The sequence below is a fragment of the Phalaenopsis equestris genome, unplaced genomic scaffold (genome assembly GCF_001263595.1).
Source record: "Phalaenopsis equestris unplaced genomic scaffold, ASM126359v1 Scaffold000414, whole genome shotgun sequence".
NCBI classification, from domain to species: Eukaryota; Viridiplantae; Streptophyta; class Magnoliopsida; order Asparagales; family Orchidaceae; genus Phalaenopsis; species Phalaenopsis equestris.
Window position 1 is genome coordinate 634,168 of NW_018164855.1, and position 14,781 is coordinate 648,948.

Genomic DNA, 14,781 nt, shown 5'->3' on the forward strand with positions numbered 1-14,781 from the left:
GGGGGGGGGGTGAACAACAACTCGTCTGTGCGGAGGAAAGATACTGGTCGAAGCTGCAAGCGACTGGGGGCGAGCAAAAGAGTTGAGCAGCGACTTGTCTTTGCAGAGGAAGGGTGCTGCTGGGAGATGTGAGCGATTGAGGCAAGCAAGGAGGGTGATCAGTTAAATTCATCTTTTGCGATAATTCATGCTTGTAAATTTTATTTTTTGCTTCATCAGTAAACAAAATCACCTGTAAGAAAAGAACAATATCCAAAGATGGATCTCTTGTTTATAGGTGAACCTTCCTTGGATCTTGCTTGAATTAACTTAGCTATGTCCAACATTATATACAACAACAACAATACAAGCCTTTATCCCACTAAATGGGGTCGGCTACATGAATCTTTTTTTCTACTCTGCAGTGTAGAGGTATGGCGATCGCTAGAGGGATGTGACTGACCTGTAGTCGCACAACCCGCATTGGGGAGGAGTCGCGCGGTTGTTCTTAGTAGAAACGAGCGCTGGCGGGATCTGTAGGTGGCTAGGGTGAGCATGAGGGGCGAACAACGACTCGTTTGTGCGGAGGAAAGACATTTGCAGAAGCTGCAACCGACTGGGGGTGAGCAGGAGAGTTGAACGACTCGTCTTTGCGGAGGAAGGGTGCTGCTGGGAACTGTGAGCGACTGAGGTGAGCAGGGAGGGTGATCAACCTCCTCTCTGTGTGGGAGGGAGATGCCGGTAGGGCCTGCAAGCGTTCAAGAGGAGCTGGCGAGATCAGTTCACCTAGGAGGTCACCATAGTGTTGGGATGGCTGCTGAGAATGGAAGGAACTCTGCACGGTGATAATTGGGCGAGGTACAAACGAAACACCGCTCGCCTTTGGATGAAACCCTCAGAAAAGGAACACCTTGGCGACTCACCTAAAATTAGAGAAGGATCAAAAACTATTTAGCAATCAACACACCACAATCATAAATAAGATGGGAGTAAAAGGTAGACTAAAGTAGGAAAAATAAGAAATTATTAAAGAAGAGTGTACAGGAAAAGGCGAAAATTTGAAATGCAACCCAAGTAGGAAGTGAAGGATTAAGAAGGAGAGAAATTAGAGCATGAGATGGTTTGGGGCGGAAACTTCAGCTTCAATTAGTTCTTGCTGGTTCTGTCCAGCACGAAGGTTGGATCGGTCATGCTTGTGCCGGCCAGAACCCCCGAGCCCCACGTCAGTCTCGTGGGGTTTGGGGAGCTTTGATCTTGTTCGTTGAAACTTCTAGTTCCTCAAAGTATGGAGTTAGATCTGCGATATTGAATGTTGCCAAAATTTTAGTGTACCTTACCAGGTCAATTTTGCAAACGTTGTCGTTCAGTTTTTTAAGTATGCGGAAAGGTCAGTCGGCTCTAGGCTTGAGTTTGTCATAAGCTTCTACGGAAAATCGCTTCTTCTTTAGCCGTATCCACACGAAGTCGCCTTCTTGAAATGTTACTTTTTTCCTGGACTTGTTTGTGTGGATTTGATATTTGCGATTGTATTTCGCAGTCGCCTTCCTAACTTCCTTGTGGAGTTGTTGAATCTGGCGAACACGTTCGATAGCATCCTCAATGATCTCTGATATGGGTAGAAGTGGGATCAACTTAAGCGGTGTGAGCGGGTTGTGCCAATACATAATTTCAAACAGAGTGCGTCCCTTAGTCTGGCTTGTGGATTTGTTGTGGACGAATTCAACTTGCACAAGAATGAGATCCCGTCGTTTGATGATTTTTCCCACGAAGCATTACAAAAGATTCCCGAGACTCCTGTTAACTACTTCAGTCTGACCATCTGTTTGGGGGTGTGCCACAAGACTAAATTGATGTTTAGTGCCTAATTTACCGTAGAGGCCCTGTCGGAAATGTTGGTCCAGGGAACGCCATGAAGTCTCACGATCTCATGAAAGTACAAGTTGACAATGTGAGATGCATCTATCATCTGGTGAAATACGCCTTCTTTGTGAAACAATTTACCTCCACTATCACAGAGTCCTTGTTTCATTATGTGCGGGGAAGTCCTATCACAAAGTTCATGTTGACGTCTAGGTCGCCTCAAGTACCGGTAGCGGAGTGTACAAACCCGTATTCTGCCCGCAAATTTTGGTGATATGGCAAATCCTACGTTGTCGGATGTGTCGCTTCACATCTCTCGTCAGTTGGAGCCAAAAGAAGTGCTCTCATGAGTGCGAATCTTATTCCTGCCAAAATGGCCGACCAATCCACCACTGTGATTCTTCTGGATGTCGGCCTCTCTCAGAACATCGGGGAATGCATAATTTATTTTGTTAGAACAAGTAGTCATCCGTTCGGTAGTACTGCTAGGTAGGTTTCTCTTGACATTGTCCTTATATTTCTTGGAAGTCTTCGTCTGTCTCGTATAAGTCATTTATAATCTCAAACCCTACAACGCGAGTCTTTATGGATGTGATTAGTAGCTGACAACGACTCAATGAGTCCACGACGCGGTTCTTATTACTAGCTTTGTGCTTGACTACCGAATTGAAATGAAGCTAAGAATTCCATTCACGCGGCGTATCACCCTTTTAGTTTGATTTGATTGTTTAAGAATTTTAAAGCTTCGTGATACGTCAACAGGAAGAACTTGTTCGTTAGTAGATAATGACTCCAGTGCTCCAAGGTTCGGACAATGACATAAAACTCCTTGTTGTAGGTTAACTATTTTCGTCGTGCATCATTTAACTTTGCGCTGAAAAAGCGATGGGGTGACCACCTTGACTGAGTAATGCTCCAATTCCCAAGTTGGATGCATCACACTTAACCTCAAATAGTTGGCTCAAATCCGGTAAGGCTAGAACTGGTACGTGAGTCACCTTCTTCTTTATTGTGTTGAAGCTAGTCTTACTTGTGGCTATCCAAGTGAAGTCTTTTCTTTTCAATAGTTCTGTGAGGGGGACAATGATAGTGCTCAAGTTCTTGACGAATCTTCAATAGACGGTGAACCCAAAAATTGTTGTAGCTCGGTGAATGATTGTGTCCCTGTCCAGCTCAGGATCACCTCGATCTTCGTTGGGTCCATCTTAATGCTTGCGCTATATACAATGTAGCCCAAAAACATACATGGTTCGTGATGAATTGATATTTCTACGGGTGGGCGTACGGATGTTCGGTGCGTAAAACCTCGAATTTTGCCTGTAGGTGTTGCAAGTTTTTCTCTTCTGATTTATTATATATACTAGAATATTGTCAAAACAAACCACTACAAATTTCCCAATGTGGGCCTGGAACACTTGATTCATCAATCAAATAAAAGTACTGGGCACGTTAGACAGGCTGAAAGGCAAAACTGTCCATTCTTAGAGACAATCTCGCGTCTTGAAGGTAGTCTTTCACTCGTCTCCTGACCGCATTTTTATCTGATGATATCTACTGCTTAAGTCGGTTTTAGAGAAGATGGCGGCTTTGTGTAATTGATTTAAGAGATCATCTTGGCGTGATGTAGGAAACCGGTTTTTGATGATAATTTTATTAATCGTGTGGTTGGCAATGCACATCCGCCATGAACTGTCTTTCTTGGGTACTATGAGGGCGGGGACGACACATGGACTAGTGCTCTCTCGAACTAAACCTCTTGTAATGAGATCCTATATCTGGCGCTATAGCTCCTTATGTTCTGTGGGTCATAATCTGCAGGCGGGTTTATTTGGTAACACCTATCCTGGTATGAGGTCTATGGCTTGTTGAAAGCCCCTTGGTAGTGGTAGTCTGTCTGGAAGGCTGTCGGTCAGGACGCATCGAAAGTTGTGTAGTAGCGGCTATAAATGTGTGGATATCTCTCTTTTTCTGTACCTTCTAGGAGGACTAATGCAAGGGCCATTGTCGCATCTCGAACTGACTGGAGGAGGGTGGCCAGTGAGACTAACACATCCTTAGTGTTGATCACACCTCTCACATCCTTCACAAGTAACAACATGATGTGTTTCCCATTATTCTTATACGTGTAGGTGTTCTTGAAGCCGTCGTGCTGAGTTTTCCAGTAAAACTGTCATGGCCTTCCCAACAAAATGTGACGCGTCCTTCGGAATGACATCACACTAAACTTGCTCTGCAGTTGATCGCCGATTGAGAATTTGTTTATGCATTGATGATCTATGCATATCTCGTTCCCCTTTTTCAGCTAGGTGAGAGAATAGGGTTGCAGGTGCTTTTATGTAGCTAATTCCAACCTCTGCACCATAAGAGTAGACACAACGTTTTCACAGTTTCCACCATTGATGATCAAACAACAGATTTTGCCTTTTACCGTGCATGTGGTGTGAAAGATGTTGTGTCGTAGCCATGGCGAGTCTCTTTTTGGTTCTGACTGCATGACCCTCCGTATGACCAACATTTCACCTTCGCCCCCTGGAAGTTGAAGAGCTTCATCCACACTATCCTCCGACACAACTTCCTCTACATCATTGATGACGCCTTCTTCAGTGAACAAGACAACTCGGTTTGTGGGACAGCTGACAACGATTTGGTCGTAACCTTGACACCTAAAACACTTCCGTGCATGAACTATCCGGGATGAATTACCTTTTTCTAGCTTCGTTCTGCTTGGGGTGGTCTTCTTGCTTCTTGATTGGTCAGCTCCGAAAGTGGTATTGTCGGCAGGCGTGGCTGTAGGTGATGGCTTGAATGTTGACTACTGTCAGACGGAAGACTGTGACCTCGCCTGCTTTTGCTGCCTTTCTACCTTTAATACTAGGTTCGGGACATTGCTCAGCGTCCAGTAGGGTTGTAGTTGAACGACATTGCTAGTGGCGGATTTTAGGCCCCTCAGATAATAGGTGATCGTGTGCTCCTCTTACTCGACTAACTTGCATTTTATATGTTATTGGTTAAACTTTTATCTGCTTGCATCCAGTCAATGAAGTCGTCCGGATACATACTTTCATCAAACTCCGGTAGGTCTTTCTTGATGCTGAAGTTCTGATGGGCGCCAAACGTGGGCTCCTCTTGTGGACTTCTTTGATGGTGAATGTCGAAACAATGTGGTCGATATTCATCGTCGCTGACGTCTTCACGATGAAATGAGTTTAGATTGTCATTGCGGTCTCCTCTTCGACTCTCGAGGCCGCGGTCAAGGGTGATGTCGCCTTGAGTTCGTTCATCTTGGCCAGTCGTTGCAGACAACGATTCTCCTGCTGCTGTATCTTTTCTCAGGTTGGCTCTGACACGTATTGATGTGGCAACATGTCTGGGTGTGATTCAAAATGGGACGAGAAAGGAGAAGACAAGAAGAAGAGGGAAAAAGAAAAAAAAATTGGGTGGCTTGGGTGGGTGTGGTTACTAGAGAATCCTAGGCTAGGATTAGGGTTGGGCTAGCTCTTATGCCAAATGATACTGGAGTGAACCCAATTCACGTTGATTTCAAAAGGAGTTCAAGGACGATGCTACAACAATAACACAACACTGATAATGATAAATGCAATTTGTAGAAATAACAACAGAGGTAAATAATAAAAGAAAAAAACAACCCTCTTGTGCAGATGTGGTAGATCCGAGAGTGGAAAGAGCTATGGGGTGGTGCTCAAAGGGTGATGATCGGCTGGACGATGCAGAGACGACCGACGGAAGGAGGGTGGCTCCAGCAGAGGGTCTGTGGGTTGGCCGCCAGGGGGGGTGGGCAAAGGTACAACAGTCACTGTCGGGACAAAACTAACCTACAATCGCACGACCCGCACAGGGGAAGAGTTGCATGGCTGTCTTAAGTAGAAATGGGCGCCGACAAGATCTGTAGGTGGCTGGAGTGAGCCAGAAGGATGAACAATGACTCGTCTGTGCAAAGGAAAGCGTTGGCAGAAGCTGCGAGCGATTGGGGGCGAGTAGGAGAGTTGAACAACGACTCATCTGTGCTGAGGAAGGGCGTTGCAGGGAGCTGCGAGCGACTGAGGCGAGTAGGGAGGGTGGTCAGTGGCTTTTCTGTGATGGAGTGGGACGTCGTTAGGGCCTTTGAGTGTCTGAGAAGAGCTAGCGAGTTTGGTTTCATCCAGGGGATCACCACAGAGAGCTAGGATGGCCGCTGAGGATGAAGGAAACTGCATGGGGATAACCTTGGGCGAGTTACAGCCGAAGCACCGCTCGCTATCTAATAGAGTCCTCAGAGAGGGAATGTCTTGGCGACACACTTGATATCAGAGAAGGATAAAATACTTTTTAGCAATCAACACACCACAATTATAAATAAGATGGCAGTAGAAAGTAAACTAGGTAAGTAGGGAAAATCGACATGGAATAAAGAAGAGTGGACATGAAAAGGCATGAATTTGAAATGTAACCCAAGTAAGAAGGGAAGCATTAGGAAGGGGAGAAATTAGATCATGAGATGGAGAGAGGTAGACCAATTGGTTCTGGTCGGTCTGGTCCCGGGCTTGATCGGTCTTGCTTGCGTTGGCCAGAACCCTTGAGCCTCGCGTCAAACAATAGCTCCGCCACAACTTGTTTTGATTTGTTTCACTGCTACAACTTATTATTAATGAAGCCAGTTGTGAAAATGCAGTGTCTATACCAGTGATCGATAAATTAGCTTGGCCATATAGAAGCGCACCCATCCTTATTTTGTCTTGGTTAGGAAAGAAGAATAAATTCATATCTGATATGAGATTTCCCATAAAGTTTTCTATTGGAAACAAGTTTCAAGAGAAAGTGTGGTGTGACGTGGTACCTATAAATGTGTGTCACGTCCTATTAAATCGTCCTTGACAGTATGACCATTGCACATATCATGATGGCGACAAGAACACATTCTTTCACCAAAGCTGGAAACTTATTGCACTCTACTCTTGCATTGCAAAGAGTCCGAGGTAATAAGCGTTGAAACAGAGTTTTAAGGATGTCGTACCATGAAGTTTCTTTTTGCAAGCTTTGAGAGGAGTATCTGCAACACTAGCATATGTTATCCAAGTGGGGAATGAGTTTGAGGAGCTAATATCAAACACAAGGAAGCCTGAGTGAACTTAAGGATTTTCGAACGTACAATCACCTCTTCTGTTGTCAGTATTGAGAGTCCCATCATGTCATCCTTTCAGATGGGGATAAAAATTTTCTTAGTTATTTTTAGAAGACTATAGAAAAAACTAAGTACTATGTTTCGGTTCAGTTTAGCAGAACTCCCACAGGCAAATTACTAGATAGTAGTTGTGAGTCGTGGCTTTTAAAATCTCCTTCAGTGTTTTGTGGGAAAGCATCAGACGGTAATATCCAAGTGTTTTTTTCAAAGAAAAAGAAAGAGCATCTCCTAGCTTAGGAGAATAACGTAGGAACTTCCAAATCAGCAGAATCACAGGATAATGGGTGTTATCATGATTCTACGACAGTCCTGAGCTGGAAACACGATCGCGAGAGGGCTAAATTGGGAGATGTAGTTCGACCGGAAATTTAGCATAGACTATTTCCCTTTTTTGTTCATTTCTTTTTCTTTCTTCTAATTAGAGTTTTTTTCTAGTTGGAGATTATTTATATGTTTTTTTTTCTATTTTGGGGATTTTAAGCTATTTTTGGGTTGTTGGAGATTATATTCTTGATTACTACCATAAGGAATGTTGTATCATCTTTCTTTTTCTAGTGGCATGTCTGTAGCTTGTTCAGGAAGAGGTGGTGACCTCCTCACCATCCATACATCCTCATTTTGTGGTTTCCTATGCTGTTTTCAGCTGGGATAGCTGTCAAACGAAGTCGATCCCCGTCCGCATGACGTCAAACACATATTATCATTCCCTCGCTATTCTGCAATCATCTCCCTGTTAGATCCACATCTTAAACACCTATTAGGAGCACTAGAACAATGTCACACTGCTTGGAAAGACATGAATAATGACGGCTATTGTTTGGGATGCCTCATGCAATAATGAATGGTGTGAGAGAATATAAGCAACAATGATGGCTCTTGAGTAGAAAACCTATAGTTAAGGAATCTCAAGTGATCAAAATCGTAAAGATCAGGTCACACAATATCAGAGGAGTCGATGAGAAGAGGATATGTGAAGGGCTTGGTGATGTTGAACATAAATCATGTATGTCAAATAGAAATAAACAAGAAAAGGATCTGACAGAATTAATATATGCTCCATAAGTTAATTATTTTCTGCAATTGCTAAATTGAAATTGCACTTGGTTTCTATCATAGAAGGGGATCATTAGTTTGCAAAGTTGCAAAGGTAGATGATTACGACAGTGAGGAATGGTAGTGGCGTCAGTGAGGGGAGGAATGCGGAGGATGGAAAAGTCGGGGATAAATACTCTCGCGAGAAAGAGCTACAACTAGCTCACCACTCGATCCCTTGGAAGGGAAACACCATCTCGGATTAGCTACAATCGGAGTACCACCCGCATTTGGATAAAACCCTAGAAGAGGACGACGACGGCTGTCCCAATAGAAAGAATACGTCAAAACTGAAAATCTAAAACAAAAGAAGTACATAAATAAGCCCTAGATAATTAGGATTGGATCCCCCTATGAGAAGGAGGTGCCACACTAACCTGGGAGAGCAGGTTGGCCCTCCCAGGTTTGGACCGGTTCGGTCTGGATGAAGCAATTGCGGGATTGCCTCTCACGGTTCTTTATGCCTGCATCACTGTAGTGGTAAGGCGTGAAGCTCCTGCATCAGTTGCTCATGTTTTCAAATTAGGGAATAGCATTTTGTGTTTGCACTAATAAGAATTGAAGAAAATCGGTTGAGTATTTCATTTCAATATTCCTATAGTTTTTATACAATAGTAAACATATCCAATCAAGGAATAATAATTATAGAATAATTACAATAGCCCATATATTGATGAGTAGATTGAATATTAATTATAGAATAATTATAATAGTTCATGGATTAATGAGTAGATAGTGAAGATCCCATGGATTAATGAGGTTGCAGTGGAAGAGGAAGGTAGTGGTAGAAGGCTTTGTGAGTGGGGACCCAACCGACAAAAAATATGCACTTGTTTCACATCCCCATTCAAGCAAAATAATGGATTTCATCCATTTCCACCTTAGTTGATAATTTTTTAATATTTCTGTGATACTCTTTTGTTGATTTTATATTTATGTTGTTCATATGAGAATGCTAGAGTATAATCTATTGTTGTAGATGTTTTTTGCAATGCTTTTCGCAAGGTTTTTGTTTTCTTCGTGCTTTATAAATAGCTCAATTTTTTTCCTTAAAGAACTTGCTAACCTATCATAATCACTTTAGATTGTTCTTTTGGTTCAATTGGTTTGTTGAATAAAAATTTTATAAGCCTTCCATTAGATTTAGATTGCATCCTTCAATTCCAAGAAAACTGGAGACTAAGGGTATTTAGGTATTGTTGTTGTTTATGGATAGAGAAATTATGGACTTGTTCGTGGGAACAAAAAGGGGACAATGCAACAATGAAGTGTGAAATAATGGGTATCAATTTCGGATAATGCAACTATGAAGACGACAACGATGAGAAAAATATTTGCAGCAGTGCATTGATGAAGGTTACAATATGAAAATAGGGGAAATGAGAGAGATTTTAGCAGTGAAGGCTTGCAAATAATATGCAACATAGCTATGAACGGGTTAACTTATGGAGAGGCTAAAAAAGATGTTTATGTCTCTGATACCACAAAAAGAATTGTAAAGAATTAGGTGAATGCGTCATTCTAATATTTGTGCAATTTTTATACAATCCTTGGAGAACTAATAATAGGAAATATTTAAAATTAGAGAATTATATTTACTAGCCCATGGATTAATGAGTATACACAAACAAATAATTATAGGATAATTATAATAGTTCATAGATTGTTGATTAGCCAGTAGGGATTTTACGGATCAAAGGTTGTAGTGAAAAATGAAGGAAACATGGTGAAAGTTTCTGTGAATGCTGATCCCAACTAGCCAATATCTATGTAATTTTTTCATATTTAGTATGATATTAATGTCACAAAGGTTTTATCATTGTTTATTTTTTTCGAATTTATTTTGCATTCATTTCCAAGATGTTGACTCGACCTCTCAACAAAGGAGATGAATTTTATCAAAGCAACTTAACTGATCGTGTTTTGAGTTATGTTGCATACTTCACCCCTTATAGTTTTTTTATTTTTATTTTTTTAATCACCATAAGACTGTCTGTTACTTCACCCCTTACACTAGCAGCAAAAAACTAACATAAATAGTTGGATTCATATATCAAAAGGGTCTTTAACTTTATATGCCTTATAATGATCATAATTTTCTAGATATCCACACTGATTGTTTTCTTAGAGAAATGTGCCCGAAGGTTTATTTTTGACATTAATATCTTTTCTTCGTTAATATCTATTTTCCCAAATATATCCCTTGAGAAACACTTAGAATTGCTATTCTATTTCTATTCAACAAATTTTAACACTTCCAAGCATTCCCTGTTGCTAATTTTATTATCATTTTAGTGGAGATTTTTTTTGTTAAGTATGTTGTGAAGTCGAATCAGATAAAATAGTTTAACAATAACTTTGACAACCATATGAAGTTTTCTTTTAATGTTTGAATTATGTTATACATATGATTAAGCAATTAAGTAATGATTCATATGATTGTATATTTTCACGATGCGGGAGTGCTCTGGCGTCGGCATCGACATTGGCATCAGCGTCTTAGGGTTCCAACGCACCGATGGCGTTTGATTCTTCCTCCAGCTTCAGCGTCGTCTTAGTCTTTTTGGTCGACCTCTTTAGTTTTCTTATCGTCGTCTTCTTCACTTTTCTTTCGTCCGTGGATTTCGCGTGTTTCTCTTGTCACTGGCGCGAAGCCGTGTCTGCACGTGCACTCGACTTCGACTTTCTCTCTTTTTGCTCGACTACTCGGTATTGAGTGTTGCACTCGCGTCCTCCTTGCACACAAGTGAGCTTGTTCTCCCTGCACGTACGCGAGCTGCGATCGCAGTCCAAACTCAATTCCTGTAGCTTGCCGTCGTTCAACTCCTTGTTTCATGGCTTCTGCTTCTTCTCAACCACCAACTACTTCAGTTTTAAACCTTAGGAAAGTTTCTTTTGTTGATATGATTGGCTCTGTGAGATCAGATCAGGTTTCCCCTCAAGTTTATCATGAATCATTCGAAGGTCAGGGGGATTGCAGTTTTTTCCCACCATTGTTGAGGCAGTTCTTTCTCAGACCATAAATACTACGAATTTTGTTATAGCAGATGCTAGTCGAAGTGTCTTGGAACCAGCTATTGCGAGAGACGAGGGTACTCAAGTCCTGGAGAAGCGCCAGGATCAAGGTGTGCTGTAGGTTGAGTTAAATCAATAGTTTACGGATCAACATACCCCCCGGGGTGAGCTCTCCATCGAAGATCCACCTATTGATTAGACGGGACTACTTTTGGCAGATGATTGACATGTTTATAAATCTAGGAAGAAGAAAAAAGGAATGCTAGAACTCAGTAATTCTCAGGATAACTGTTTCATAGTTTCGGGCGGAAGCTTATATCTTAGCATGTTGTTGGACTCCCTCCTTAGATCCAGGGGAAAAGGAAGTGGTAAATCCACCGACTACAACCACCATAATTAGGAGTTTTTTTCTTTTTTTTTTTACAATTTTGGAGATTACGTATGGTTTATGTCTTTTTTTGAATAAGTTGTAATCCCTGTGAGCGGGCTCTTTATACCCACTCATCAAAATTTTTGTATCCTCCCTTTATATCAATGAATTTGCCTTTTCAAAAAAGAAAAGTAATGATTCATATGATTTATATTAATTTATATTTATTTTCCTCAGATGATAATATGAAGTAGTGACTGGCAGCAAATACATTTAAAGAACTCAATAGTTAAGCATGCTCGTGTGACATGTTGAACTTTCCATCGTTAACCATCCCATTTGTTTTTCATTTTGCTGTTGGGCTTTAGAATATGTTACTACTACTTTTGTGACATTTTGAGAAAGGGCTAGGGGCTTGTGGATTGTTTTTTTGGTTAATTTATTTTTTAATGAGTTTAAGCTATTGTTTGAAAAAATTTATGTATAATGAAATATCCTGAATATTGTGTAATGAAGTATCTTGAATACGATATAACAAAGAATCCCAACTACCGTATAACGAAGTATCCTGAATACTGTGTAATGAAATATCCCGAATACGGTATAATCAAATGAGCCTCATCGATCTTATAAATGAGTTATTTGTGGAACTTGAAAAAATAAATGAACTTCTAAATAATTAACTGAAATAAGCTTTAGCTGATCTGTTTTATAAGCATTAAAACAAACTTTAATCAAGCTTATTCTCGAGCTTAGTCATGAAATTTAAATGAATTTATTCAACAAGCTTCTTAACGAGCTTGTTTGCGAGCTTTAAATGATGTGGTTGGCGAACATAAATAAATTAACTAAGAGGCTGTTCAAACTTGTTCATTTAACAAACAAGTATTTATAGAAGTGTTCGAACTTGTAATTAATCAAATAACATAAACAAGTTCTTATCGAGCCAAGTTGAGCTTAGCTTGTCAAGCACTTAATTCGTTTGCAGCCCTATCTTTATTTAATTATTTGTATGTTGTTCTACCGAACAATCATTTAGCATAGTTTTGGATGACTGCTGAAATTTAGTTGCTGTTTTGTTATTCAAAACTATCATGAAAATATTGTTTTTCAGGCTTATCCATTCTCCATGATTTTACCTTCATTAAAAATAAAAAAAGTTGGAGTATTATGAATAAAGTCTGCACGCTCAATAAATTATGCCTACTTTTCTATATGCTCACTATAAATACTCTTGTATAATTTTTAATTTGTTTTGTTATAAGCTTCAATCTGTAGAATATATGGGTGTTTGTGTAGCCTTTGAAGAAATGTATAGTTTTCCGTTGGAATTCAAATTTGGGAAAAATGAAATGCATAATCTAATAGTTAAATATTAATTAAAATGGCTTTTTGAAAAATAAAATTACTTAATGTCATAGTCAAATATAAAAATTATGTCACTGTTTGCATGTACCATTTTCACTTTTAGAAGTAATACTATTCAGAATGTTATAGTTGGCTTTTTAAATGTGTTTGAATTCACATTTGAAGTTGTCTCTTGTCAGTCATATATTGTGGTAAATGTCACCTTTTAGTTCATTAGAATGTAATCATCCATCCGATAACCCTGTTGTTGCAAGGAGTAATAAAAATAAATAAATAAATAAATGGTTATATTGTTTGGCTCAATATTATTGAGTATAGTTTTAAGTGATTATGTTGAGCAAATATAATAAATTTAAAATATAAATATGTTTAATCAAAAGTCCATGTATTTTAATGGTCTTTTTTATTTGTTTTCTGGAATGAATATTGCAGGTGTCTTTCGCATTTTTGGTTTTGAGAGTACTTGATTTTGAATACAGAACTGGAGCTTTTGCAGTGAAGTGCTTTTGCCTGTGTTCGTATCTGTTCTAATGGGTATGTTTTATGAGCTCCTAACTTTTGTAAATTTTGAACTTGCTGATATTTTGTTCTGGCTAAATTATATTATTTTTTGTTTCACAGTGTTTATGTATAAAGTTTCTGTTGCAATGTATTTGTCCATTTGACCTGTGAGCTATTTCTAATGAGATGATCATTAGACTGTTCGTAAATTCTACTTTTAGGCACCAGATATGCATGGAGATTTAGTCTCTGCTTGATTCTTTTCGTCCCACCTTTTTTTCGTTCTATTGATAAAAATTTATGGCTAATTTGGGTTTAATTTTGTTTTTTACTTTTATTTTTATTTTTTGCTTTTATTTAAAAAATATGTTAAGTTTTTTTCATAATTTTATTTTCTTTTTTAAAGATAAATTAATTTATTTTTACAAACACTCAAAACATCTAAAAATTATTTTGAGTGTTTTTAAAAATAACTAAATATGTTTTAACATACTAAACATATTTTATTTCAACTCAAAACATATACAAAGTACAATAAAAATAAAATAAAATATAAAAGATATAAATTAGAAGTGATCCCAAATGGTCCCTTAATTTTTGTTTTTTCTTATAAAGAGACATGAGTTATAAAAATGTTTTAGACAAATTTTCCTTTTTATTTTTCATTAATTTGTGAAATGAAAGAGGATGATCTAACGTTAGAGAGTGATAGCCTGAGCGTAGGCTCGGATAAGGAGCATCTCCTGACAGACTTTTAGGATGACAAGTTTATAGGTAAAAAATGGCCCACAAAATGAATTAAATCCCATACTAGAATCGAGAATGTTATTGCGCTATATGTAAACTGTTAAACTCGGTTATTTTGGGTGCTTCTTGCTGTAACTGGCATAGTAGTTACATAGTTTCATCTAGAATTTTACAAGTTAAACAAGTTTTTAATGGAGCACTCTTGTGATGGATGATCTCCTAAAAAATTGCACCACGTAGAATAAATCTTCAGGTTCAATCTAATATGAGATGGGCTAGTCCAAATTTGTTACAAATATCTCAAAAAGAACAAATATGATGCACTTGTTCTCGATCCAAAAACATATTATTTGGTGGTGTTTGGCCACAGCTTAGTTTTAAGTTAAATAGGATTTATCAAATTCGATAAATTTAGATTTATCAAATCCACACTGCGAAAGAAGAGCTTAAGAGTGATGGTGGAATACATCTGCCTTGTAATTGGATTTACTAAATTTGGATTTACATCTTAAAAAGGATGGAACAATAGAAGAAAAGGACAGAACATTGGAAAATTTGATTTAGTGGAGCGTTGGATTTATATCTTTATTTTTTGGTGTTTGCCTGAATTTAAGTTAAATTTATTGTTAAATTAATTTATAAATAGTATGCTATCAAACACCGTCTTAAT

The 14,781-nt window shown here is 38.9% G+C and overlaps 1 protein-coding gene across 1 annotated transcript in view; it reads left to right on the forward strand.

Moving 5' to 3' along the window:
- Positions 1–13,615, forward strand: part of LOC110027135 (THO complex subunit 3) — a 47,635-nt gene extending 34,020 nt beyond the window's left edge. The window contains exon 11 of the mRNA XM_020728438.1: positions 13,296–13,615. Coding sequence (XP_020584097.1) covers positions 13,296–13,330 — 35 coding nt within the window. The 3' untranslated portion in view covers positions 13,331–13,615. The remainder of the gene's footprint in view (positions 1–13,295) is intronic.
- Positions 13,616–14,781: the final 1,166 nt, after the last annotated feature.